The following is a 27,709-nucleotide window of genomic DNA, read 5'->3' as shown; positions in this document are numbered from 1 at the left end:
GCCTGTACTATGAAAAAGTTTGAAAACCTTTGGATTAGCCTAAAATTTCTTCAGTAGCCTCAGGGAGTACACACAAAAAATGACCCATTAATTTTCATTATGGGCCCTATGCAAGAAAAAATGGCAAGCAAGCAAGTGGGATTTCATATTGTATAGGAATGCCATGGAAACATTCTGTATGCAGTGTAGTTGTAGCCATATCAGTCCCAGGATATTAGAGACATGGTGGGTGAGGCAATATCTTTTATTGGACCAACTTCTGTTGGCGAGAGAGACAAGCTTTCGAGCCATACACAGCTCATCTTCAAGTAATTTTAAAATTTGAACATTTTAGTCTGTATCAAATCTCAAATGCGTATAATACCCTCTACCATTAGTGTGCTGGAGACAATGCAAACTCATCATTAGATAGCAATTCTAAAATATTTTAGATCAACACAGTACGTAGTGCCATCCCACCTTTGGATCCAGTAACATGATCATCTCAAATGGGGATGTGTGAAGTAGTGGCTTTTATGGACAAATCAATGCCCTGTTTGGGGATTCTCCTCTTTAAATTATTCTCAAACTGCCACAGGTCTCTAAGAAAAGTAAGGCAAGGAAGAAAGATATCTAACTGTGCAAGTGAACTTTACAGAATAGATTTATCCTCCATTTCCTAAGTGCAACATGTTGGCACATGATGTTCCTCAAGGTTACAGAGTTCTTTCCTTGGCTATAAATACATGGCTCCAACTGACTGCAGTGGGAATAGGGTGCATACATATGTAGACAGTATTTGGCCTTGCAATTATAGCATGCACCAATTTTGTTGGCTGACAACTCACTCATGGAGAAGTCTCATATACTTTAAGATCAGAAGTGAGTATCATGATCATCTAGTCCCCACTTATCTCTTCTTATGCCCCATGCCAGCCTCTAGATAGTCCTGATTCCAGTCAAATTTGGACCCAAATACATTTTCATATCCTTTAGCCCAGGGATTGACTTTCATTTGCCAATCAAGAATCATTAAATATTTTCCCCACTTAACCTTTAGTTCATTATTTGATGGGTCTATGGTATAAAAATAACTAACTATCTGTTGGGGAGGGGTCTTTTTACAATCCTGTTTTGCCTTTGTTGCAGCATAAGATGATTACACTCTAAAATGACAGCATTACAATGGCAGGAACTCCTCTTGCACATGATACCAGGTCAACATCCTAGGCAGTCACATATAGAAAGGAGCTGCCAACAGACAAGGGCACATCTGAAACCCCAATTGAAAAAGGAGAGCTGCTAAAACAGCTGCCGATATTCTGTACACAATCCAGCTGGACCTAACGTGGATAAAATTAATGTCATAAAACAGACTTAAAGGTACAAGACTAAAGAGAGTGTTTGGGTGAGGATCATTTTGAGCACCTTAGTCTGCTTCCAAAATAAAGATCACATGGAAAACGATCACCACCAAGGAACAGGAGAACAATTTCACAATGAATCTGAAGTCATGGAAAGGGTGCAATGGGTATCAGTCCAGTTCCTATGCTAGCCTAAGAGTGATCTCACCGGTATGTTACTGTTGCAAAATATACTGGATAAACCATCAAGATCAAACAGAAGTAACCAAAGAATTAAGTTTCCAAAGCATTTTTACAGGAAAATTTGAGATTTTGGGGTGTTATTTCAAATTACTGGGTTTATGCAGGGTATCGTGGTACAGAAAAATCTTTTAACTGGTTACCAAGTGTTTGATTTTAGTATTACTGTAATTATACGCAAGAAATGCACAAGCATTTCCTTCTGCCCAGGACAGTCCCCTGTGCAAAGCTCATCATCTTTAAATTATATCCTAAATGAAAAACTATGTGCCAGGAATTTAAGCTTCAAAATGCAGAAATGTCTCCTGAGGGATAGAACACATGAAGAATTTCTAAATGCGGAATCAGAGTGCTGAAAGCTTGATACACTCTGGTCAAACAAGGTAATTGGATCAAACAGAAAACAGTCATTTTTACCTGATAATTATCTTCTGCATTTTAATGAGCACTTAAATGTGTGCTTGCTGGTTTATAATGCTAGTGAGAGATGCATAATTATTTTCAGCTTTACAGATACTTAGATCTTCTGCAAGATCTTTGCTCTCTATTAGACTACGGTAGCTCTTATGAAAATTCCACAAGATCATCTGTTGTATTCTGAGGACATATTCTAAAGAAACACTTTAATTTAGCATTGTTTAGGGTTGTATCTTAATCTGTAGATGTGATGGAGAGAAATGAGGCCATCCCCATTTGCACAGTGTTCTGATATCAATAGAAATAAAATATCAAAACTGTGCAGAAATATTTGCATAATTGAACAGATCTAGGATTTCTAAAGGTTTTGTGAGGAATAAAAACTAGGTGTCCCTCTAAAAACGGTGAGCTCTTTATGCTTCACACTTTGCTGCACCTTCCTCTGTTTAGTGTGTTGCCCAGTGATCCTATAAAAACCTAGTATCTAATAGCACTGGCCACAGACAGGCACACGCGGGTCAAGCTTCCCACCGTGCAGCTCTAGCCCCACACAATACCCCTGATCAGCAGCCTCCCTAATATGCCAGAGCTAGGCCCCTCTAGACTATTCTGCTGAGGCACTTAACCTTCACCTGCAGCTCCAACCCCTTCCTTTATATTCCTTTCTTCAGCAGAGACTACAGGTTCTAACAACTCAACTGCACTTTGGTTTAGTTTTTTTGTATCCCACTGAAACTAAAACGCCAAACATTTTAGCACAGAATAGACAGACAAGATGAAAAAGGTTCCAACCCAGTGAGCTCATTTATGAGATTCTTGGTCGTTGTTTCTCTCTGAAGTGTGGGCACCTGGCCACATAGAGCATCATGTCTCTCAGCAGGAGCAGAGCGAGACACTACACAGAAATAAAGGGACAATCAATCTCTCGGCTTAGTTTGCTCATGCTGTGGTGCCTCCACTTCAGTTTCAAAACTAGCCGTGAAAAATTTGTAGAAAGTTGAACCAATGAAGAAATTGCCATTTATTTCTATTTGCATAATTCCCTATAAACATTGTTTTCAATGACAACATGATTCACAGGGGCGGATCTAAATCAGACATGGAGACCTCTCCTTTGAAGAGGACAATACAACAAGATCTGCACTAGGTTCACTCCTGCATAATTTGAGAGAGAGAGAGAGAGAGAGAGAGAGAGAGACACACACACACACTGTGCGTGTGACATATGCTTTCCCCACATGACCCATCCAACATGCCCTGGATTTTAAGTTTCTGTCCCCATTCAGTCCTGGCCTCACTGCTGAGATGGCCATCAAGGATGCGAATACCAGCAGCATATGAGGGTGGTTGTAGTGTTGTGGACCCCAGTCCATTAGGAACTGGATTAAACTGAAGTTATTTTGTATGGGCCAAAACAACCTTTGCACTCTGGCAACTTTTCAATTCAACTGAGCTTACAGAAAAAATAAGCAAAGGGGAAACATGACCAATTGAAATCCAACATAACTGTTGTAAACATAAAAACCGTATGTTGACCAAGAACACCACACACGAGGTTATAAAATACCTTGCATATTTTGTACAAGGAGTCCTGGCCATCTCCCCCGGTATCCTTAAAGTAATCATGAGCTGGGAACGTGCGATTGATGTCCCGAGTGATTGCGCTGTCCTGGGGAGACTCCTGTTAAAACAAGAACATGAGAGAAAAATCTGTATGCTAAAAGGGATGCCGTTTAAAAATCAGCATAAATTACAATGTGCTGGAATGAATGGCTGATAGACTATCAGTGTATGCTGTGCACTTCACTCAATACAGACTAGGGTAGACAGCCTGCCGCCCAACCACCTCAGGTCACAATCTGGTAACCTAAGCAGGTCTGGGCATGGTCAGCACTTAGCCAGGAGATTGCCAAAGAAAATACAATCAAGTGCTACAGGAAGTGGTAGTGAGTCAGTAGACAAAAAAATCTACCCTTTCAATCTGTACGGAACCCAACTGCCACTACACAAATTCTACTTCCTCTTCGGTAAACTGAGGGTGCCAGTCAAACAATCTTTGGTCATTGTAGTCTGCCACGCTAAAATTCACCCCCAGTTTAGATTGGAGAAGTCATTTTTCACTTCCCCCCCAAATGCCAAGACACAATAAGGGTGAAAATAGACAGGAAATGGGATCCAAGCCTGAGCAGGACATGACTTCACAAAAAAGAAAAGCCATACTCTACTGGCTGCATACAAGAGGCATCACATCATGGCTCAGGGAGGTGGCAGTGCTGTGCGTATATGGCTCTGGTGCAACCACCTTTAGAACACTGTGTGCAGAAGGAGATAGAGCGAGGCTACAAACAGCAGGAGTAGCTGGAAGTGAAGAAATCCAGTCTGAGAAAGGAACTGATCTTACTTGAGAAGGCCCTGAACAAAACCACCCTGGAAAAGGAGGTGTCTGAGATCGAGAAGGTGGAGGTGGCAGAGTCTCTTTCCAAGATCTGTGTTTGCACCAAGAACAGCATTAAAGGCTCTTGGGGTAGGGAAAGAAGGGCCAGGTAGTACAAAGGGGTCAGGAAGGGCTGTTGAACTTGCTGATATCAGTATGTCACAGGGTGACACTTGCCTTGTAAGAGGAACCGGGGCCAGTGCACCTGCATCCCATCAACTGACCCAGATTAGGCTTCAAAAGAGGGCACCTGAGGGGATGGGAGGCAGGAGGCCCAGTGAGTCAGAGGTCGGAAGCTGCAGGAAGCAGTCACAGCCTAAAATGTAAAGGGTGAGCTGAGGAGCTGTTTTAAGTTTGGACCAAAAAAAAAATAATAATAAAATCTGCCTAAGAGAGACTGTCGGTGCGCCAACAAATCATCAGGAAGTGGGGGAGAAGCCATGCAATAGACACCAATATGACTTGGAAGGCCAATTAGCTAGTGCTTTGTGGATGGACTAAACAGTAAAAAGAACGAGAAGTCCTTGTGGCACCTTACAGACTAACAAATGTATTTGGGCATAAGCTTTCATGGGATATAACCCACTTCATCAGATGTCCCACGAAAGCTTATGCCCAAATACAAGTCTCTAAGGTGCCACAAGGACTCCTCATTGTTTTTATTGATACAGACTAACATGGCTACCGCTCTGAAACCTGTCAACAGTAGTAGTACCCAGAAGCTGAATGCTTTCTCTCAGCAGAACCATGTGAACCTACACTGCTATTAGACAATGAGCATCTCACTCGAGCTCGCTTCAAAATGCTTTACATTGCATAATAAGCTAACAGCAGTTTTATTCCCTCTTTTGAATCTGTACTTGTGACTCTCTCACTGATTTGTGATAGTTTCCTAAAGGGAATTCCAAAATCTTTGTTCGATCTGAACTTTGGTTTAAAAGTAGGAAGATTGCTAATTCTGCCCAGCTTGTCTCTTTCTGAGTAGATATGCTGTATTTTGTGAGTTTCTCTTGCTGATGATATTAGTTCAATCAGATAAAGGATCAACATCTTTTAAATATGTACCAATTTTTTAAAATACAACAGCTTACATAAGTAGTCACATTTGTTCACCCTCATTCTTGTATACTACTTTATTGGCTCTGTAATCCCATTGAAACAAGAAAGATGCCATGAAGTCCACTGAGCTCAGTGCAGCACATAGTAGTGAAGATCAGCAGTGCAATTGTTAAAGGAAGTTAGATATAGACCAGTGGTTCTCAAACTTTTGTACTGGTGACCCCTTTCACATAGCAAGCCTCTGAGTGCAACCCCCCTTATCAATTAAACACTTTTAAAATATATTTAACCCCATATAAATGCTGGAGGCAAAGCAGGGTTTGGGGTGGAGGCTGACAGCTCACAACCCCCCATGTAATAACCTCATGACCCCCAGTTTGAGCACCCCTGATATAGACAAAAGGACCAACAGGTTCATTCAATCTCACATGATAACTAGCATGTCATAAGCCTGTAGATACCCTCTCCAAAATAGAAACAAGTGTGCTAAAAATGTCACAGTAAGAGTCTGAATTGCAATCAGAGGCAAGGGGGTTAGGCTAATGGTGCCATATGTAAGTCTCCTCCAGAGGAGACCACATTCTCCATACCCAGGTTTTTATATGGGCCCTCATCACATGGTATCTTAGCACCTGTTGGGGGTAAGTCATGTCCTAGCATTTATTTAGCTGAATACCATGACTAGTATCATCACTAAAATGCATGAGAATAAACATATGTTCTTATTCTTGGTTGATTTCCATTTGACTATATAAATGGTCTCATTTCAGTACTGGAACAAGGGCCTTCCTAGGCGGCTAATGAGATCAGATTTCCTCACTGGTAGATGACCATCTGAAAAGAGGCCTATGAATTCATTAGGCAGCTTGTGCTACTGAAAGCATCACCTGCTCCCTTCATCAGGTGCTACTGTGTCAATGACTGAGGAAAAATTAAAAGATTATGTCCCCTTTACATCTAAGTTATGGAAGTTTGCTCCACGTAAAGGCTGCAGCATGAGGGCAAGATGTAATGTGGAACCACAAGGGAAGAGAGCTTGTTTCCAAACAGGATATGTTTAAAATGAATCACCTTTTTTTGCTAGAGAGAGAAAAAAAAAAAAAAAAACCCCAATAACGGGAGGCTCTTCTAAACACGTGAAACCTCAAGCGCTCTACAAAAGTGACAACGCTTTTACATTAGGCCATGCGGCCAGCCCTGCCTAGAATACATTAATGTATACTTTCACTTGATCTTTTGCTCTGGAAAATCCCTTTGATAACAAATGGGGACCAAAATTCTCATTCCATATTTAATCCTCGCTTGTGATTTTAATCCAAACTGAACACTCTTCTCTGTGGCTTGTCACAACCATTTCATTATAAAGGCAATTAAACTATTAGTAGTATCTAGTTATTGGATTGTCTTGCAAATGATCTGTGTACCATACATCGCTGCAATTCTGTAACAATTTAATGTGTCTAAAAAGTCAAGCACATCATTAGGAAAATAGAAGCAATCATAATGCAACACTAAAGAATTTTAGCATATGAATAAGCTTTTTAAGTTAACGAAGGCAACTAAGGAGGGTATTTATTGCCTTTAATTAGTAGATGAGGTAACCAGAGAAATGTATTGTTTAAGGTCCCAATCATGCAAACATTTAAGCACATGAGTAACTTTATTCATGCAAGTAATCCCATTGACTTGACTCATGTGCTTACCTGTTTGCATCACTGAGATATAATAGAGTAACCTGCTTTTTAAGGGAAAAAAAGAAACAAATTACATTTAAAAAAATGATCTATTCCGGTATGAAAGAGATCACAGAGGTCCTAAGTACCAAGTACTAAGTACCTTGTCCTGTTGCAGAGACAGAGCAGTGAGGTAGTGAAAGTAAGGCTGAATTCAAAAGGAACAACTCTCCCATTTAAGCCACATATTAAATAGTAATTGCAAAGGCATCTATTTAGAAATGATCATAAATACATCTTTCAGGCAATCATTTCTACCAGTCAAAAAAGTGGGATTGGACATTGAGTAGGTCTCTCCCTGGCTTTGCGTGACTTCATCCCTCAGCTCCTTATGTTTTGGTGCAATTCTTCAAGTATCAGTAAAGCTGATTCCTGCTGCTAGAACAGATTTGGGAGAGAAAAATATACGGAAGTGATAAAGCTTTAAAAATGTTTTTCAAAACACAGCTTTGAAAACTAACCATTAGTACAAACTGTTGCAACTCTAGCATTGTGTAACCTTTCCTTTACTACTATTTTTATACCTTGCTGTGAGAATTGGCTCACTGGGCAATTTCTCATGCTTTCAGGGGACTGGGAACTGAAGGAAGCCCTTCTGAGTACACACCCTTCACAAACCGGGATTGAAAAAATAGAAAGCTAAGAATGACAGGAAGAAAAAGAAAGTAATAGAGTGGAAAACTGCCATGAGAACTGGAGCAAGTATTGTAAAGATTAGAATTCCCATAACAGCTCATTGCACTGACTAACAAGGAGGAAAGTTTGGAAGCTGGAACAAATCAGTCTCTTTTTTAAACAGTTTTTTAGAATTTTTTCCCCCTGAATGGATAGTGAAATACAACCAGTATGGATGATTTGTCAGTTTTTAAAAAAACGGAAATAATAAACAATGAAAACCAGTTTTCAAGCTAGTAAATACAAAGTTATCTATTGCAGATAAATATAACACGCTGGCTCCAGCATTAACTGGACTGTACACAATGTCTTACACCCTTAAACAACAACGAGTCTGGTGGCACCTTAAAGACTAACAGATTTATTTGGGCATAAGCTTTCGTGGGTAAAAACCTCACTTCTTCGGATGCATAGAGTGAAAGTTACAGATGCAGGCATTATATACTGACACATGGAGAGCAGGGAGTTACTTCGCAAGTGGAGAACCAGTGTTGACAGGGCCAATTCCATCAGGGTGGATGTAGTCCACTCCCAATAATAGATGCGGAGGTGTCAATTCCAGGAGAGGAAAAGCTGCTTCTGTAATGAGCCAGCCACTCCCAGTCCCTATTCAAGCCTAGATTAATGGTGTTAAATTTGCAAATGAATTTTAGTTCTGCTGTTTCTCTTTGAAGTCTGTTTCTGAAGTTTTTTTGTTCAATGACAGTGACTTTTAAATCTGTAACAGAATGACCAGGGAGATTGAAGTGTTCACTTACTGGCTTATGTATGTTACCATTCCTGATGTCCGATTTGTGTCCATTTATTCTTTTGCGGAGGGACTGTCTGGTTTGGCCAATGTACATGGCAGAGGGGCATTGCTGGCACATGATGGCATATATAACATTAGTGGATGTGCAGGTGAATGAGCCCTTGATGGTGTGGCTGATGTGGTTGGGTCCTCTGATGGTGTCGCCAGAGTAGATATAGGGACAGAGTAGGCAATGAGGTTTGCTACAGGGATTGGTTCCTGGGTTGGTGTTTCTGTGGTGTGGTGTGTAGTTGCTGGTGAGTATTTGCTTCAGGTTGGGGGGTTGTCTGTAAGCGAGGACTGGCCTGCCTCCCAAGGTCTGAGAGAGTGAGGGATCATTTTCCAGGATAGGTTGTAGATCGTGGATAATGCGCTGGAGAGGTTTTAGCTGGGGGCTGTATGTGATGGCCAGTGGTGTTCTGTTATTGTCCTTGTTGGGCCTGTCCTGTAGTAGGTGATTTCTGGGTACCCGTCTTGCTCTGTCAATCTGTTTCCTCACTTCCCCAGGTGGGTATTGTAGTTTTACGAATGCTTGTAGGTGTTTGTCTCTGTCTGAGGGGTTGGAGCAAATTCGGTTGTATATCTTAAGGCTTGGCTGTAGACAATGGATCGTGTGATGTGTCTTGGATGGAAGCTGGAGGCATGTAGGTACGTATAGCCGTCAGTAGGTTTCCGGTATAGGGTGGTGTTTATGTGACCATCACTTATTTGCACTGTAGTGTCCAGGAAGTGGATCTCTTGTGTGAACTGGTCCAGGCTGAGGTTGATGGTGGGGTGGAAATTGTTGAAGTCCAGGTGGAATTCTTCAAGGGCCTCCTTTCCGTGGGTCCATATGATGAAGATGTCATCAATGTAGTGCAAGTAGAGGAGGGGCACTAGAGGACGAGAGCTGAGGAAGCGTTGTTCTAAGTCAGCCATAAAAATATTGGCATACTGTGGGGCCATGCGGGTACCCATAGCAGTGCCACTGACTTGAAGGTATAAGTTGTCCCCAAATCTGAAGCGGGTGTGCGTCTTACACCCTTGTGCCACGTTTTCCCCCAAATATAGCATATCTGCCAAAAATGTTCATCGGGTTGGGCATGTCCTGCATTTGCACAGCCACAGTCCTGACCAGCGTTCCAGAGATTGAGGAAGGTGCAACCTGAAACACTTTTGCTACAATGCAGGACTTTGGGCTGCCACGCAGAGAACACAGGACACTGACAAGTTGTCTCTCTCCCCATGTTTCTGATCTTCTTGCGGAGCTCAGTAGGCCCAATTTATCCCTCCCAACCTTGACACAGGACTTAAGGAACATAAAAGGAGAGAGGCAGAGAATTAATGCAAGGAGAAGGAAGGTGATGCCAAAGGATGAAATGGGCACCCCTCACAAGGGTAGAGAAAGTCAGGGAGAAGGTGGCCAGTAGGACTTGAAAGAAGCCTGCAGCCAAGCCCTGAACCCAGGGAGCCACTGCGCACCACTCCAAGAAGGCAATTACAGGTACAAAGGTGGGAGGGAAAGCTGGAAAAGGCCCTTTAAGAGAAAAGGGGATCTTTGGGTGTCATGGAAGTGCTATGTCCAGACGACCACCAAAATTCTGGAGATTTCTCTGAACTCTAAACATTTTGAGGTTCTCTCAGGACTGCTCCAAAGCCATTTGAAAGACATGACAAATTTTATGTTTTTTTTTTTTTTTTTTTTTTTTTTAGGCAGGGCAGTCATTAAGAGTCACATTAAAAATAACAAACTTCATCAGAATGTGCACACAGCCCTCTGGTGGTCCCCTAGGCCTTCAACTTATTTGGAAAAATATCCATCCCTGGATAACTTTATGAGGCAGATTTGGAGAAAGAAAAAAACCCAACCAAAAAAACCCCAAGAACAACTTTTGACATCACAAGAAGGTTGAAGGAGAAACAAAGGTAGGTACAAAATAAACAATAAATAGCATCCAGAAGCATATGGGCTTTAAAAATGACAATGCATTCCTTGTAACAGACTGGTGAGACCCAAACAATGCAAACATTTTTCAGTTGCTAGTAAAGAAACTTATACATGACAGTTTTCAGACTACAAGAATGCAAACTACAGACCTTTTTTTTTTTTTTGGCTTTTAACTTTATTTCAGACCCTGAAAGCTCATTCACTTGTAAATTATCTTACACCAGGGATTCAATTTGCAAAATAATCTGAAAGCTTTACCAAAGCAACACACTTCAGGGGCTAAAGTACAAAAAGCTCATAAATGCCAAATGAGGTAAGCATAGGGTAATTAAAATAATGAGACATGTAATCTACATTAATTTTTGCACATTTTAAAATGTACTTTTTATATCTGTAATTCCAGATACTATGTTTAAGATTATTTTTCTTAGAGTTTAATAAAAAGCTGTCTAAGTGCTAGAGGAGTCTGCAGCCTACTTGCACATCATTGGCTGCTCTTTCTGCTACTTGGTGAAAATGTTTATTTAAATTATTTTTGTCCTGGGAACTGCTTTTTGGAAAAGGTCTGCTCCTGAGAGCGCCACTTATGACTGGGCAAGACAAACAGTCAAGGAGGTAGTACAAACAGTCAACACACAAACAGTACAGGTGGGTCAGAGCTTAGGTAAAAGGGTGCAAGAGGTGTCAGCAGCGCACAGAACTGTTTTATTAGCACAGAAGTATCAGAGGTATCAGCAAGTGAGCAACTTGACAGCGCATAGATCCCTGCTCAAATAAATGTGGCAACAAATATACTGAATACTGCCACGATCTACAATACTACCCCCAGAAAGGCATGACGAGCAAAGTGAACAAACAGGATAAACTGGAAGTGTCAGGAGGAAGCGCCTCTCATATTGTAACCATTTACAAAGGTTAGATATTTTTGTTTAAATCAGGCAAAACATGAAGTTCTTATATGCCTGCCCAGAACAGTACACTTATTCTGATCAAGAGACTCCTACATCAGCTCTGTGAGAACTTCATGTACCTTAAGGACCAACAAGCACCTCTTCTCTCAAATTTGTAACGCTTTGGTCCAAAGATTGTGAACAACAGCTGTCCCATCATTTCATGATGTCTTGGAATACTTCAGGTTTAATTTATAAAGTGATAAAGGGAAGGACCTCGAATGATTTTCAATATAATAAAGCTCAGACAACTTTCTGGTTTTGTAAAATCTGGAAATTTCTGGTAATATAGATCTCCATATATCCAACTTTGCACCCCATGGAAAGTTTTCATAGCCTGTTTTTCTTGAGAAAAACATTTAAACTAAAGGTAAAATAAAATTGTTTCAAAGCAGTAAGTGTAACAATTCAATATATGGCACATATCCAAAATAATTTACTTAAACTTAGAGTGAATATTAAAAAAATAATTGTAGTATATTGTTGAATATTTTGTATGTTACACATTCTGGGTATCCCATCTTCTGTTCACCTCGTTTGTATTTTACATTTAATTAAACACAATCACTCAGTGGAAAAGGATGCAGCATTAGAAATAGTGTCATTTCACATATGAGATTTGTCCCAAAAAAGTGTTGGGGAGGGAGAGAATATTGAGAATATTTTCAAATTACATTTTTATATTGTGCAAACAGTTTATCAAAACATCTTTAATAGAAAAAGGTGTTCTACAATATTAACCTCAGCTATAATTTAAATGCAGCGGGCAAGTGCAAAAACATCACAGAATTTTGTGGTAACCTAATGTTCGTGATAGGTTATCTTGTTTTTCATTCATTCTCTTAAGTTCCATTCATATTTGCATATAAAAAAAGGTTAGGTGCTATTTACAATAGAAATTCCTTTTTATTTCTGTGTCAAAACTATTAAGTCCATCAGAGCCTGAGTTTACCTCTGGAAGTGATTGTCCAAAGTCAGGCTAAGAACTTCTGGCTACTTACCAGTTGCTACGAATTACAAGAAGTTATTTTTCTTAAACAAGAATTCTATATGACCATATATATGGATTCCCTTGGTTCTCATTGCCATCGTAACAAATCTATATCTTACACTATTACTTCCCACAGAGGTGCAACTGCTTTTACAAAGATTTTGTAACACAATTCATGAAAAAGATTACTATGGAAGTATGAGGGTGTAAAGCAAAGATCCAAAGCAATCAATGGGATTTTTATATGCTATTCAGACTCTGCACTGAACATGTGGCATGTAGTTAGAATGCACATGTAACATGTAAGGAAGAAGCCACTTTCATGCCAAGTTTCAACCTTTTAAAATGAGTGAAATAGGGTTACTAGCAGAAACACTGGCAGACTAGTGACTTCAAAATAACTTGCCTTACCAGTGGCACATAATACAGTAGTATTGGACAGACCTACACATTTTAAACAGATGCCAGCATACTAAACAATTCTGTGCTAATATAAAATAGTTATTAATTGTTAGCAGGATGCCCTGTTAAACGACTGCCAGATTTATCCTGTAGCGTCCAAATTCAGTGACGCGCCCAAGATTCTTTTCTATACATTAAATTCTAACTTTTCATTGTCTTTGATGGTAAGCATATTTCCTACATTTGTCTTGGACTAAACCCTACATTTTTAGTAAGAAAAGTTACACCTGTTGCTGAGATCTTAGTGACTAGTATAAATCTCAGCTTTTATAGTTAATATTTGCTAATGAGAAATATTATGTTCAGACACAGCATACAAGGGTTATTTGGTACTAGCATTTGCTAAACACATTTGCAGAACAAATTTTTTCACACATTTCACTGACTACTTACTGTAAGTTGATTGAGACTAAGAATGGGTGGACAGCTGCAATTTGATACAATAATTCAGTGATATTGCATATTTTCCACCCAAATATGGCAATATAGTAGTACAATTCTAAAAATAAAAGTGAATCCCTTGTGGTAGCCAGCCCTTTTGCAGTGTTCATTTCCTTTTAGGGCTCAAGTTTCCCACAGGAAAATTGTAAAGAGGAGTTTGGCAAAAATGTCATACATCACGAGTGGATAAAGTATAAACACAAATTGCTTGGTCAAGGTTTTCTTGCCTTGGTCAAGTACACACAAACTAGTCTCTCTGTAAGGCATTAAAGATAGGAGGAAAAATTCTCACCAGGCAAGAAAAGAGAAACACACATACCAGCACAGAGTCACATACAAAGTCACCCGAGACAAAAGTGAAACCATGTGAAGTATAATTTATTTTTTAAATTTATTTTATGAGCTATTCAGACCTTTGAAATAAAGTGTGCAAGTGCATTTAAGAATAAAAACTACACTCTTAACAAGGCTCTGTTAAAGGGATCAAGAAATTCTGAAGCAAAAAACCTTCCTGTAAAACCATCCCATGCAACTTCTGGCTAAACCATCTCTGATTGACAAACAGCCTATTGAGTTCTGAATGTCCTTTTGGAAGAGAAGGAATACCTTGTCACGATACCGCCTTTAAAACTACCTTGTACATGTGATTATATTTTGCACCAAACCTAGCATCTCTTCAAAGAACAGTATTATACAAGTTAGGTTTCAGGCAAACAGTAAGGTTATTTCATATTGTTAATACATGATCTGTATATTTAGAGAACAGACAATCCTAGGTTGCCATGTCAGTAGTTCGAAATGCTTCAATAGCCCTTTAAATTGTAATATGTATCAAGATTACATTAATCCAAAGTAAACAGCAAACAAAAATGTAATCCAGTGGAACAATGATTGAAATTTCTGCAGTTTTCTCAGGAAGGAAAATGTTGGTAATGGATTCTCCAAGTGTTCTGAGAATTTTCTAAGAACCTTATCAACATACTTAAAATTACATGTCCTACTACAGCTCCACACTTTATATTGGTGCTTTGGTTTCCTTTTGTGTTATGTTTCTTTCCTAAAAAAACAAAAAACCACAGCATACATGCACTGATAAGAAAAGTTAACAGGTTAAGACAGTGATTCTCAAACTTTTGTACTGGAGACCCCTTTCACAAAGCAAGCCTCTGAGTGCGACCCCCCCTTAAATATATTTAAAAGTGTTTTTAAATTAATAACACTATTATAAATGCTGGAGGCAAAGCGGGGTTTGGGGTGGAGGCTGACAGCTCGCAACCCCCCATGTAATAACTTCGCGAGCCCCTGAGGGGTCCTGACCCGCAGTTTGAGAACCCCTGGGCTAAGAGATGCTTTACATTGCTGCAGCACAGAGCATCTCAAAGTGAAAGATACATTTGTTTCTGAGTAGCAGATAACAAAATTCACTTTTGGAAATACATAAGGAATTAGGATCAAGTATTTTACATGCTTCAGTTTATTCTATTCCCATTTAATATTTGAAAATATTTGTACTATTTTAAAACCAGTAATATTTGTAGCTTTGCCTAAAATGTTAAGATTTCCAATTATTAGCCTTAGTTGAAAAGTCAGCTACAGAAATCCTGACTGAAATAATACGTCAGGGGTCGGCAACGTTCGGCACGCGGCTCGCCAGGGTAAGCACCCTGGCGGGCCAGTTTTATTTACCTGCTGACGCGGCAGGTTCAGCGGATCCGGCCCCCTCTGGCCACGGTTCGCCATCCCGGGCCAATGGGGGTGGCGAGAAGCCGCGGCCAGCACATCGCTCACCCGCGCCGCTTCTCGCCGCCCCCATTGGCCCGGGACGGTGAACCGCGGCCAGTGGGGGCCGCGATCGGCCGAACCTGCCGTGTCAGCAGGTAAATAAAACTGGCCCGCCAGGGTGCTTATGCTGACGAGCCGCGTGCCGAACGTTGCCGACCCCTGTAACAGGTTAAAGTACTCTTAGTATTTTTTTTTGAAGTAGTTTCAACTTGGCCCAAAAATATATATCTATATTTTTAGAATCACGACAACAGATCTTCAGCTGTCTCCTTAGAGACCATTTCGGCACACAAAATGGGACAAATCCAGGGACAGATTAAGAATGAAAGAGCCAGGGTTGAAACTAAGGCTACATCTACACTAACGAGCTTGCAGGTGCGCCGCTGTAAGATCGCTCATGTAGGCGCTCTATGCCGATGGGCGAGAGCTCTCCCGTCAACATCATAAAACCACCTGAACGAGCGGTGGCAGCTCTCCTGCCGACATAGCGCTGTGCACACCACCACTTATGCTGACGAAACTTGTGTCGCTCAGGATGGTGGTTTTTTTCACATCCCTCAGTGGAATAAGTTTTACCAACATTAAGTGGTAGTGTAGACATGGCCTAATACCTTTACACTGCATCACAATCAAAACACTGCACCTTAGAAAAGTCTCAAACACAGGGATTGGACTGATCCCAAAATCCACCTTTGTGTTTTTCCCCTCAATGTCTAAACTGCATGGGGTTTTGGTTTTTTTCACGTCAGGGCTCTCTTTTTCTCCCTCCCTTGTATGTTAAATATTTTCCAGCACCTAAAAAAGGTATGCAAAACGCTTTACAAACACATTTAATCTATTTTTGGCTTTGCTCTTGACACTTCAAAAAAAGAGTGCCAATTGTGACAGCTTTTGTGAGGTGAACACCCATCCACTGGGAACCGGACTCGGACCCAAATGAAATTCCACATGAAGCAGATACCCGATGGCAATCCTCCACAGAATATATTAAAGTTTGCCTTGCCCACTACTATCCTGAAGGAAGGAGATAGGTAAACCAAGAGGCCTTTAAAATAATGCTTTATCTACTGTATTTTGCTCAGCAAAGCAACCTGAATGGGCATACATGAGAAGTCATTCATGCTTGTGGTTTAACAGTTTTAAGTTACTTTTAAAATTTCTGAACCCATGCAGAAAGAAAACATCACCGATATTAAGACCTGGAGGGAAGCCCAAGATCAGAAACTGCAAATTATTTTCCATCCTGCTGCATTCACCAAGAATAAGAAGGATGAATACTCGATGTTTACCCATAGAGTTAAGATGGAAGCTGAATTTCAAATGTAATACATGAAGAGCAACTTATCAGCCCAGCAACTTGCAGAATGCAATATGGAATTCTGGAATGACAATATACATATATTTTGCAAATCCTTCCAGGTAGACCAAAATTGAGGCTGAAGACAACACTGCTTCCTGTTATCTGAAAGGACCAACTGTGCCATTACTTTCAGTGAGCCTGCCTAAGATTCTTAAGTGGTACAGCATTTTATCTTCAAGAAATACCATCTCCCAGCAAATGGGCAAGATCAGGAAAATAAATGTTTCTTAGATGCCTAGCCTGCTCAGAACATAAATCTTTGTATCTTTTCTTTCCCTGTGCATTAGACAATTTTTTTCTTGACAATTGCTATGGAAAACATTGTAACAGGTGTTTTAACAAAATACTTTTAATAGTGTGCAATGAAAATATCTATTAATTTTTCACATTGTAGTACTTTCACAACCTTATGAAATTAGCAATTTTAAAGTCAGCTAAAGATCAAAGACTTACATTATATTCAAACAAAAGATTTCACAAAGAAAAATCACTAGCACTATATACTAAAGCCACTCTAGCAGAATGTTTATTTATACTTCCACTGATGAGTCTCTTTATATTCTTGCCAACATACTAAAGATTTGGTCTTCCATTAATCTAATGACTTATTTTCATGGATCCATTAAAAAGCTGAAAACCCCAAAGAAAAATTTTGTTTTCCATTTTGGTAAAAGTAGTGACTTATTTTGATTAAGCATATGTTTTCTCTTTGTATCGTGTGAAACTTGCAATATTTAAGAACAACTAGTATGTGTATGGATATATCTGTACATATTCATCTCATCTTTACATGGGCTTTACATTATATGCACTTATCTAGCCCATTCCATCCAAGTATATCAAATATTCATTTAATTGCCTCCATTTTCTTCTGAATTGGAACTATTATCCTCATCTCACAAAAAAAAACCCACAAACCAGAAGTGAAAGAACCCAGGAGTTCATATTCCCTTCCCCAACTTTAACTACTGAACCACACTGCCACATCATACCAAATAGGCACCTTAATGAAAATGAAAGAATGAGATGCAGTACAATACGTAAACACAGTTAATGATCAGTATATTCAAATACTTTGTTGAATCAAAATCTAGGATTTTAAGTTTAATATGACAACAAGATGCATCTCTCTTTGGAATTTCAAAAAGTTATTTAAAAGAACAAAAACAATCAGACTTTTTTTTTTTTTAAATGTTGACCAGCATGAATACTAGAAATTGAAAACTGAATAAAGCTAATAGGTCAGATCAGTGCAAGACAGTTTCCTATCAATGTCCCTTTGCAAGTCACAGATCCCTGTTGCAGCTTCCTAGACCTGCTCAGAGTTTGTCACCTGTTTAGTATTCCTGACATTGCTCTTCAAATTCTCAGACCAAGACAGTGAAAACTTTAACAAAGCATCTGGTCTAAATTGATTCTCTAGATATTTAGTCACTTAAATTAGCAAGCAGATTAATAAAGTGCCCCAGGCAGAGGCACCAAGTTAGATCTGGTTGCAAGTACACAACTGATTATAATTTTAATGTTTTCATTCAATTTTAAAGCTCAAGAGGTTTAATATTTGATTAAATATTGAGTATATGGATAAATTAACAGACACCTTGAATACGCATCTGCAGAAATGTTTCTATTTGCCACTATCATTAAACAAACAATAATGCAGATGTGGACCACAACTTAATTTACATTTAAGTAATACTTCACCCTCAACAAATACAGACTCTAAGGCTAGGTCTACACTACGGGGGGGAGGGGAGGGGTCGACCTAAGATACGCAACTTCAGCTACGTGAATAGCGTAGCTGAAGTTGCGTATTTTAGGTCGACTTATCTGGCTGTGAGGACGGCGGCGAGTCGACCGCTGACGCACCGCCGTCGACTCCGCTTCCACCTCTTGCCGCAGTGGATTTCCGGAGTCGACGGCGGAGCCATCAGGGATCGATTTTATCGCGTCTTCACTAGACGCGATAAGTCGATCCCCAATAGATCGATTGCTACCCGCCAATCCGGCAGGTAGTGAAGACGTGCCCTTAGTCCCCTAGGGGTTGGGGGGAGGCATGTATTTCCTTATAGCAAAAGAATTCAAAACTGAACTGGGAATTTGTCAAGTCAAAAGGAACAAGCTACGTTCTATAAGAGAGGTGGCTTCAAATCATATAGATGAGGAAATAAGAGTAGAGGTGAAAAAAAAAAAACCACCAGTATGAGTCAAGTACTGATATAAGCTACCCCCCATGCAGTTAGCTGACAAAGGTTTGCTCATCATAGAAAACATAACAGATTAGCTGAGAACAGAAGTGCTAGATCTATCTAGGGTCTTATATAACCCCCTCTTTACCCCAATGATCATAGTAACTGAACACTTCACAATCATTAATTAATTACCCCCCTTTTATTGGGGGCACAGACAGGTCACACGGTGCCAGGAAATTAACATAGATCTCCTGAGCCCCTTTCCAGTGTCTTAACTACAAATCCATCTTTCCACGTCACACAAACGCTGCCACCAGAGGGGTTTCACAGTTCAGAATTTTACAGAGGAAGTGTGTAGACACTAAAACACACAGATAGGCAAAGCGCAAACTAACAGAGGAGAAGGATGTTCAAAACTGCCTGGGAAGGGATGGCATTTAGGGAGTGGAGCACAGATGGGTGGAATAGGAACTGGCTTGCGATTTAGGATTCGACTGTGGCTGGATTTTGTTCAGAAGTGAGCTGACTGGGGTCTGCAAACTGCATGCGTGCAGGACACCCACAGCTTCTGGATGGGCATCTTTGTAATGTCATAAATCCAAAATGAAAAGGGTAGATCCAAGCTTACAAGAATAACCGTACGGTATACAAGACAAATTCTACAGTGGAAAGAACTGCCCTGTTATTCTTCCAACTCCAAATGAACTATTTCGTGGCACTGATGTAACTGCGTATTTTATATCCATTCTGGCACAATATACCTTTCCAGTAATTACATCATTGTAACACATTTATTTTGATAGCTGGTCATGTCTTTTAGTTTCTTTCTTTAAATCTTTCTGCATACATGTGTATATACACAATAGGTTTTAAATTCAGACAGCTTTCATCTCACAAAAATATGCAGACATAATTTCAGCACCATCATGCATTTGCCCATCTGCTGACACCGAAGTCTCTCTAAAATGGTCACTGTGAAGTGCTAGCACAGACCAAGTACACAGAGCACAAACACGGGGGCACCATAATTTATGCATCTGTGGTGTTATTGAAGCTCATGCTTAAAAAGGGGATTATGTGAGCATTAATATTTGTACCTATGCAGGCTAAGCTAAGGGAAACTGGATCTCATGCAATAGGAGGATAGTATACAAGAGTCAGGAAACACTCCCTCTCTACACTTAAAGTTTGCAGACGATATCAAGCTGGGAAGGGTTGCAAGTGCTTTGGAAGACAGGATTAAAATTCAAAATTATCTGGGAAAACTGGAGAAATGGTCAGAAGAAATTCAATAAAGACAAATGCAAAGTACTGCACTTGGGAAGGGACAATCAGTTGCACACATACAAAATGGGAAATGACTGCCTAGGAAGGAGTACTGTGGAAAGGGATCTGGAGGTCATAGTGGATCACAAGCTAAATATGAGTCAACAGTGTAACACTGTTACAAAAAAAACAAACATCATTCTGGGATGTATTAGCAGGAGTGTTGTAAGCAGGACACAAGAATTCTTCCGCTCTACTCTGCGCTGATTAGGCCTCAACTGCAGTAGTGTGTCCAGTTCTGGGTGCCACATTTCAGGAAAGATGTGGACAACTTGGAGAAAGTCCAGAGAAGAGCAACAAAAACTATTAAAGGTCTAGAAAAACATGAGGGAAGATTGAAAAAAATTGGGTTTGTTTAGTCTGGAGAAGAGACGGCAGAGGGGACATGGTAACAGTTTTCAAGTACATAAAAAGTTGTTACAAGGAGGAGGGAGAAAAGTTATTCTCCTTAACCTCTGAGGATAGGACAAGAAGCAATGGGCTTAAATTGCAGCAACAGCGGTTTAGGTTGGACATTAGGAAAAACTTCCTAATTATCAGGATGGTTAAGCACTGGAATAAATTGCTCAGAGAGGCATACTAGAGAAGAGCAGAAGAGTGGAATCTCCATCAACTGAGATTTTTAAGAGCAGGTTAGACAAACACCTGTCAGGGATGGTCTAGATAATACTTAGTCCTGCCATGAGTGCAGGGGACTGGACTAGATGATCTCTCAAGATCCCTTCCAGTCGCATGATTCTATGTAGAGCACTGCACAACTGGTTGGGCGCACTATGGGGGATTTTCACTTTTCTCTAAAGGACGAAGTATTGTTCTTATTGGAGGCAGCCTATGAAACTTGATGATACAGCGATCTGATCAGCTATAACTAAGGGTGAGGAGCTATAACCTGTGCTCAGTCAAACCTAATTTAAATCACTTAACATTGATCCAAAGAACTGGAGAATCTCTGAAATGAATACCAGACTATAGCACACATGATTGGCTTGTCTGAGGTCATTTATGAGCAACCGTAGATCCTGGAACCTAAATCCAACCGTGTGAAGATTGTTCCCTAGAGACCTGCTGGATTTCTGGAGACACACTGTTCATTGATGTATGGAAAAGTAGTGAAGTGTACAGGTTGGGAGCCACAGGCATACCGAGCGAGTGGGAGCAGGCATTAATTCTATACTGAAAACACAAAGGTAGAGTTTCTGCTCTTCTCTAGTATGCACATTGCTCTGCCTCTAAACTGTCGTTTACTGGGAAAAGGGTTTGCAGAAGATCTTAGTTTCACAAAGTTGCCTAAGAAGGGAAGATTCCTACTCATCCCCCAGTTTCTAATATTAGAAACAGTGATGGCCTTTACAATCTCTTGCACTTCAGCAGAAGTGGGTTCATAATTTTTCATATGGCACAGGGTTTAGCTATTTAAATCAAGCCAGTTTGATTTTTTTGAAATTTAAATCAGGTTGAGGTTTTGTAAAACTAATTTGAAAATGTGTTATTGCCATTTTAGATCAAAATTTATATTTAACTAAATTATAAGTGCTGTTTTTTATTTTAAAGGCCACTACTGTAATGTAGTTTACTGAATTTTGCAAAACTGTTTAGTGTGAAAAACAAAATATTGAAAATTAAGCCCTGAACCTGCAAACACCTCACCTGGTACGTAACTTTACTCACATAAACAGCCCCACGGATTTCAATGCATCTATGCACATGCATACATGTTTTCAGCATCAGGGTCTAAAAGTTTAATAAAAACTTCTTGGTGACAAAGTCTTTGTAATTCCAAAACAAAATGGCTTTGGGGTTAACAATAATTAATTCCGACTTTCAATACATTAGACAAAACTATTAACTTTTAGAGACACAGGCCAAAATTTTCAAAACTGAAAACTTAAAACTAATCTCAAACCCAAACAGTTTCCTGAGGGCTGGATTCTCAAAAGCACTTTAGTAACTTTGGAGCACCAGTCCCACTGACTTCAAACTGTAAACTCTGATGGTGGAGTACTGCTTGGTTGAAGCACTTCAGCTTTTCTTGACTTGTGGAAGTTCAATGTATAGGATAGTGTGGCTGTCTGCAAATACAGCAAGGGATATTTGCTTATCAATGTTGGGTATTGAGTTGGTGGTATTCTCAGAGGAAGGATGTTAGTCAGGGCCTTGTATTTGTCATTTTCTGAGTAGATGAGCATCTTACCTGTGAAACTCCTATTTAAAAAAAAAGGGGGGGTGGCAGGAGGGAGAAGAAAAAATGAGAATGCCATGGTTAGGGTCTGGAAGTTGGGAGACCCAGGTTCAATTCTTTGCTCCTCCAGTTTGACATTAGGTAGGTCATTTATTTTCTCTGGGTCTCAATTCTCCATCTGTAAAATGGATTATTTCCCTATCTCACAAAGGTGGTGTGAGTATATTAAAGATTGTGAGGTGCTCAGATACTGCAGTAATGGAAGCCAAGTACCTAAGGAAGGTATAAGTCTGAAATTCTACTAACAATTAGGACCCTAAAGTACAAAACATGCACTAGTAAATTAAGATTATAAAACGGGGAGTGAAGAAATACCAACATGTAAATGCAGAATTTGATAGCACAAAGCTATCATCCTCTTTTTACCTCACCTAGAAAGGAACTCCATGTTAACAAAATTGTCACTGGATTTGAATTAGAAAATTAAATTGCACATTTTCTCCCTTCAAAACTATTTTCAAATAGCAATACACCACAACCGCAACCTCCAATCATTTTTAAGTCTTTTCTTTTTCAGTATGAGAATATTGGATGAGCTACATAAATTATGTCACTTTCTGAAAAGCTATGCATGTGAAAATCATTCCCCCTGGGACTCAAAGATGCCAAGTGAGTTCCATCCAGTAATTAAGCAAGTTATAAACCCTCACCCAGCTGGATTTGAAAATGAGTTGGATAACCTAATAAAAAATAGAATTTATAGTCCCGGATACAAATTTGAAATTAAAGTCAATTCATTTAACCACTTAAGCTCATGGAAGTTTCATAGCAGACTTAGTATTTTCATAAAAATACAAATAATTTTTACATCTATGCTCCCTTCATCACAACATTTGTTCGTGCAATGATCCTAGTCAGTATTTACTATTTTTTAACGTATTATGGGAACTCAAACAAGTTTAGCCAAGCACAAGGACTAATTTTCAAATGTAGCTATGAAAACGATCTGACTGTAAAGTCTGCTCTGTAACAGTTCATAGCATCAATAGTGCTGACAGTCCCTGAAAACAAGCACTGTGCTTCATGTCAACTACATACCAAATAAAGTTAAGTGAACTCCGGACAAAACAAGGTAATAAGTGTAAAATTATTTCTCCCTCACTTGGTCCCAAGCACACTGGGACAGATTCAGCCCTGATGTAACTTCACTGAAGTCAATAGTTATGTGTGATATGAATCTGGTGCAGCAGCTTTTAAACTACATACATATCTACCACTGTGTCACATGAAAGGAGTATATGAAAGATATTTAAAAACAAAAAAAATTTAAATACTAGATGTAATTGAGACAAGACCGGCTTAATGCTAACCGTACAGTAGGAGACGGCTTCACCTTTCAGAAGCATCTGTGAAAGATGTTGCATATGAAACTAGGATGCATCTACTATTTGTTCTGATTTTTAATTCCCTAGAAGCCCAGGTTTTGCTTCCTGTGTCTCATGAAAAGCAACTTAACTGATGAAGATTTTGAGATAAAAATGAAACTGACGGTGGATTTGAATATGGCAATTGAGAGAGAGCAAAAGCCTAGTTTTTAAATAAACACTTTGTAAGTGAATCTCACAGCTGTAAGTCACAGCTGCACTACCTTCCTTCTAACCATCAGAGTAATGCTGACTTGTTCAGCTGTTCCCAAGTTAAGTTTTAAAAATATCTGCAGCTGTAAACTGTTATATTTTGAATAGAGCTCTGGGCCAGTTGGGTAAAGCTGGTATCTGCTCCAGCACAAGTTAAATACTAATGTCAGGATTTAGGTTCCCCACTTTTGCTAAATTCACGTATTCCCAAATATACTGTACGCTAAGTAACATTCAACTGCTTCTTCCTGGTGCACAAACTGAAAGATTCAGCAATATTTGCCTTCAGACCTCCACTTATGCCTAAAACCTTACTGTGATGGATTTTAGTACCCAGTGGATAAATCTGACATAAATCATCTTGATGTTAAATGCTATTTTAATGCTTAGATTAGAACTGCTCAAACACTTGAAACTTTAACTACAGCTTAGAACCATGGAAAAGCAGGGGTGTTTTGCATGAGGGGGTATTTCAATAATACTGAGCATAAATGCTAAATATTAGTGACTTAAAGCTTTAAATTTCTCCTTAACCACCACCTATGCTATAATACTTACAAAACACTTGAGAATGATTAGCCAGCTGGTGCAACCCTTGCTTACATCTTTCATAACTGTCTCACTGTTACCCTCAGCTCCCCACTGCTGTCAGTCATATCCACCTGTTGTCTTTAGCCTTAAATTTAGATAGCAGGCTCTTTAGAGGTAGGGACAATCTCTTTGTTTTATATTTGCACAGTGCCAAGCAAAAGGGGCCCTGCTTTCTAGGTGCACCACAACACAAATAATGATTAATAAAGTGGCCACGAAGGCATCAGGATTACCAACAGCCTTTCTTCATACATTTTGGAGGATCTACAGGAGGAAGTTATCTTTAAGTGTTCATCATGGATGACATACTATGGTAGAAAATCAAGATCTGATTTAAATATATTTTATAACACAAACTGTGATTTTTCCCTTGAGCTGGAGAGACTTCTCCAGGTCTTAGTGTTGTAACCCATTTCTCATAGGTTTCCTTCAGTCCCTCTGTGCACTGTGAGCACACACTGACTGCAACGCCTACACAAGTGGAGAGCTCAAAGAATTCCCCAGAACCGACTCCTATTGCACACAGAGATTGGATGCATGCTGAAAACAGTGAGCTGTAGATAGGTTGTGGTATGTATTATGTGAAGGGAGGGGGAAAAAACAACACATCCCTGTATTGAGGACACTGAGATGGAAAAATATAATCCATTACTGTTAAGAAATTTATACTTTGCAGACACTTTAGCTACTAAAATAGCACTCCATGAATCAATAAAGAGTTAATGGCATTTTTAAAGAGAATGAATTTAGTTGAGGGACACAGTACATTCCTGATGACATTACAGCACACAAAAAGCCTCCATTCTAAACCAGCCCTAAAAAGTTGTCACTGAAAACTTTGTTTCTCAGATAGTGTACTTTGTTTGACCAGTTTATGACAGATGCTTGCCAAAAGGAATTAGCTCCTGCTATATTCGAACCTTCTTTAGGCTTCCTGGGATTAAAGATAAATGCCTGATTTAGCTGCGTGTTCAGTTATCCATAACTCAAATGCTGTAGTTAAATTTATAACATAGCTCCCTTAGCTGGTTAGACAACAATTTTCTTTCCTTTTCCCCTTAAGTTCCAGTATGTAAAATATCAGAAGAATTTAGATATAAACATGTCAGATTTCTTTTTAGTTGTTCTTGAGTAATTTCCAAACAGAAGTAGCTTTTCTCCAGTGTTTTGAGAATAATTTTCACAACTAGGCATCATCCTCAAATCACTGCCACAATTCTGATGTCATAAAACAGCAACTATTTTTTCTTAGCTTATAAAAAAAGTTTTATTAAACTGCTAACTTTGGTCTGATCCAAGTTGTTCAAAAAGGAAAATGTAAATACTGTACTCCCATCACATACAAGAATTCTACTGGTAAAACAGGGCACAGAGACCAGATCAGTTTTCAAAAGTGTCTCACTGTTTTGAGCACATTGCTGCATTCATGGCTCATTACAAGTTTAAATTAATGTTAAAGTGTTCACATTATTCACTATATTCTAGAGCTCTGTCTAGGTAGAGCTGAAAGACAAACCATTTGGCCCCTTATATTGCAGTGTAAGAACACACAGAGTCAATATGCTTTGGCATACACAAAAAAAATCCCTGCAATACACCATTATACTATAACACTTCCACTTGAGAGAAATCATTTCTATGTGACGCATAAATCTTGAAACAGCCTCGTAAAGCTGTAAAAACAAAAAAACAAAAAAAAAAACCACACCATTTTTGCTGAAGCTCACACACACCCACTACATTCAGTCATGCCAGAAAAAGTGTCAGGATACAGCTTTATTCTTAAAATGAATATGGAGGTCACACACCACATACCCTAACACCACGATGAAATTTTAAAGTGAAAACAATAATACACGCTCCTGATTTTTGTGTCAGCAGCATTTCTCAGAAACCTTTTTGCTAACCTGGACATCTTAAAACTGTTTTTAACTTATTTTGCAATTTACATGACTGCCTGCATTTCCCAGTCACAGCGATCTGCTCCTTAAACATGGCATCCATTGGAAGGTCTTTTGCTCCTAGAGGTTGAGGAGTCCTTAACTACCCTCTGTCTTGCGCAAGAGGCGCAAACAACTCCCGAGAGGCGCTTGAGCCCCTTCTGAAAAACACTGTTGGAGAGACTGTAAATGACACAGTTGCAGAAACTGTTGCTAATGGCAAGCCAAGTGGTCAAAAAGGATGCAGTGTGGTTTCTATAGACAGCATAGCTCTCCAGCAAAAAATAGATGATGTAGGGCAACCAGAGGATATAGAAGACACTGGTGATGCGGAAGAGAACCATGGCATAGCGCTTATCGGGGCAGTGCTGGGCCTCCCCAGCCTCCCCATCCTGGGAGCTGAAGCGCACTCGCCTTTCATTGATTTCCTTGGTGTGCTGCTGGCAGATGCGGAAGATATTGAAGTATGTGAAGCAGACGATGAAAGCAGCAGGGGCATAGAGCATCATCACGATGAAGAGAGTGAAATAGCGATCAGTGTACCAGGAGTCGGCGCACCACTGAAACACATCCCCATGATATCCAGGCTTTCCCCAGTGAAAGAAGGCAGGTAAGAAGACTACACAGGAGTACAGCCAAATGATCAGGATGCAGACGCGGAGTCTCCACGGGGTGACCAGAGTATTGTAGGTCAGTGGTTTGGTGATGGCAATGTATCTATCAATGCTAATGCAAGCCAGAGAGGCCATGGAGACGCTTTTGAGCACTGATACCACATAACCAAAGACCTGGCAGACCAAGGACTCTCTCAAAACAATGGGATAGTGGAGTAAGGACAAAGAAGGCACCAGACAGCTCACACCCACCAGGAGGTCAGCATATGCCATCGTCTGGATGAAGTAGCTGGTGGTGTGATGGTTCAGTAAAGGTGCACAGTGAAAGACAAATATCACTATAATATTGCCTGAAATGATCAGCACGGTGAGAAACACTATTATAATCACTTCCAGGAGGCAAAAATTGACAGTCTCCAAGTAGCTAATGGCCAGGAGGCAGAATGGCCGCCCACTCTGGTTACCAACCAAGGTGGAGTTCATCTTGAGCACTGCAGTGATCCCTTCACTTCATGCTCCCGCCTGCTGCCTGCAGCCACTCCAGGCAGCTGCTGTCATTGTGCCTGGCTGTGTGTGTAGCAATGTGTAGCTGGGTCCCCAGGGCGGCTCCAGATGCTGCTGCTGAG

The 27,709-nt window shown here is 39.9% G+C and overlaps 2 protein-coding genes across 2 annotated transcripts in view; both read right to left on the bottom strand.

Moving 5' to 3' along the window:
• The window catches only part of RABGAP1 (RAB GTPase activating protein 1), a 114,808-nt gene that overhangs the window by 30,080 nt on the left and 57,019 nt on the right, over positions 1 to 27,709 (bottom strand). The window contains exon 14 of the mRNA XM_024211166.3: positions 3,568 to 3,681. Coding sequence (XP_024066934.2) covers positions 3,568 to 3,681 — 114 coding nt within the window. The remainder of the gene's footprint in view (positions 1 to 3,567; positions 3,682 to 27,709) is intronic.
• Positions 26,294 to 27,698, bottom strand: GPR21 (G protein-coupled receptor 21). The gene has a single exon (XM_029912765.1). The coding sequence runs from the start codon at positions 27,564 to 27,566 to the stop codon at positions 26,517 to 26,519; it is 1,050 nt and encodes a 349-aa protein (XP_029768625.1). The 5' UTR covers positions 27,567 to 27,698; the 3' UTR covers positions 26,294 to 26,516.

Source organism: Terrapene carolina, unplaced genomic scaffold (assembly GCF_002925995.2).
Source record: "Terrapene carolina triunguis isolate 2854851 unplaced genomic scaffold, T_m_triunguis-2.0 Scaffold238, whole genome shotgun sequence".
Taxonomy (NCBI): domain Eukaryota; kingdom Metazoa; phylum Chordata; order Testudines; family Emydidae; genus Terrapene; species Terrapene triunguis.
Note: the sequence above shows the minus strand (reverse complement) of the source record. Positions and strands in the feature narration are given on the sequence as shown.

Bases quoted from the DNA above. Each gene is read 5' to 3' on its own strand.
- GPR21 (XM_029912765.1), bottom strand. From the start codon at position 27,566: ATGAACTCCACCTTGGTTGGTAACCAGAGTGGGCGGCCATTCTGCCTC.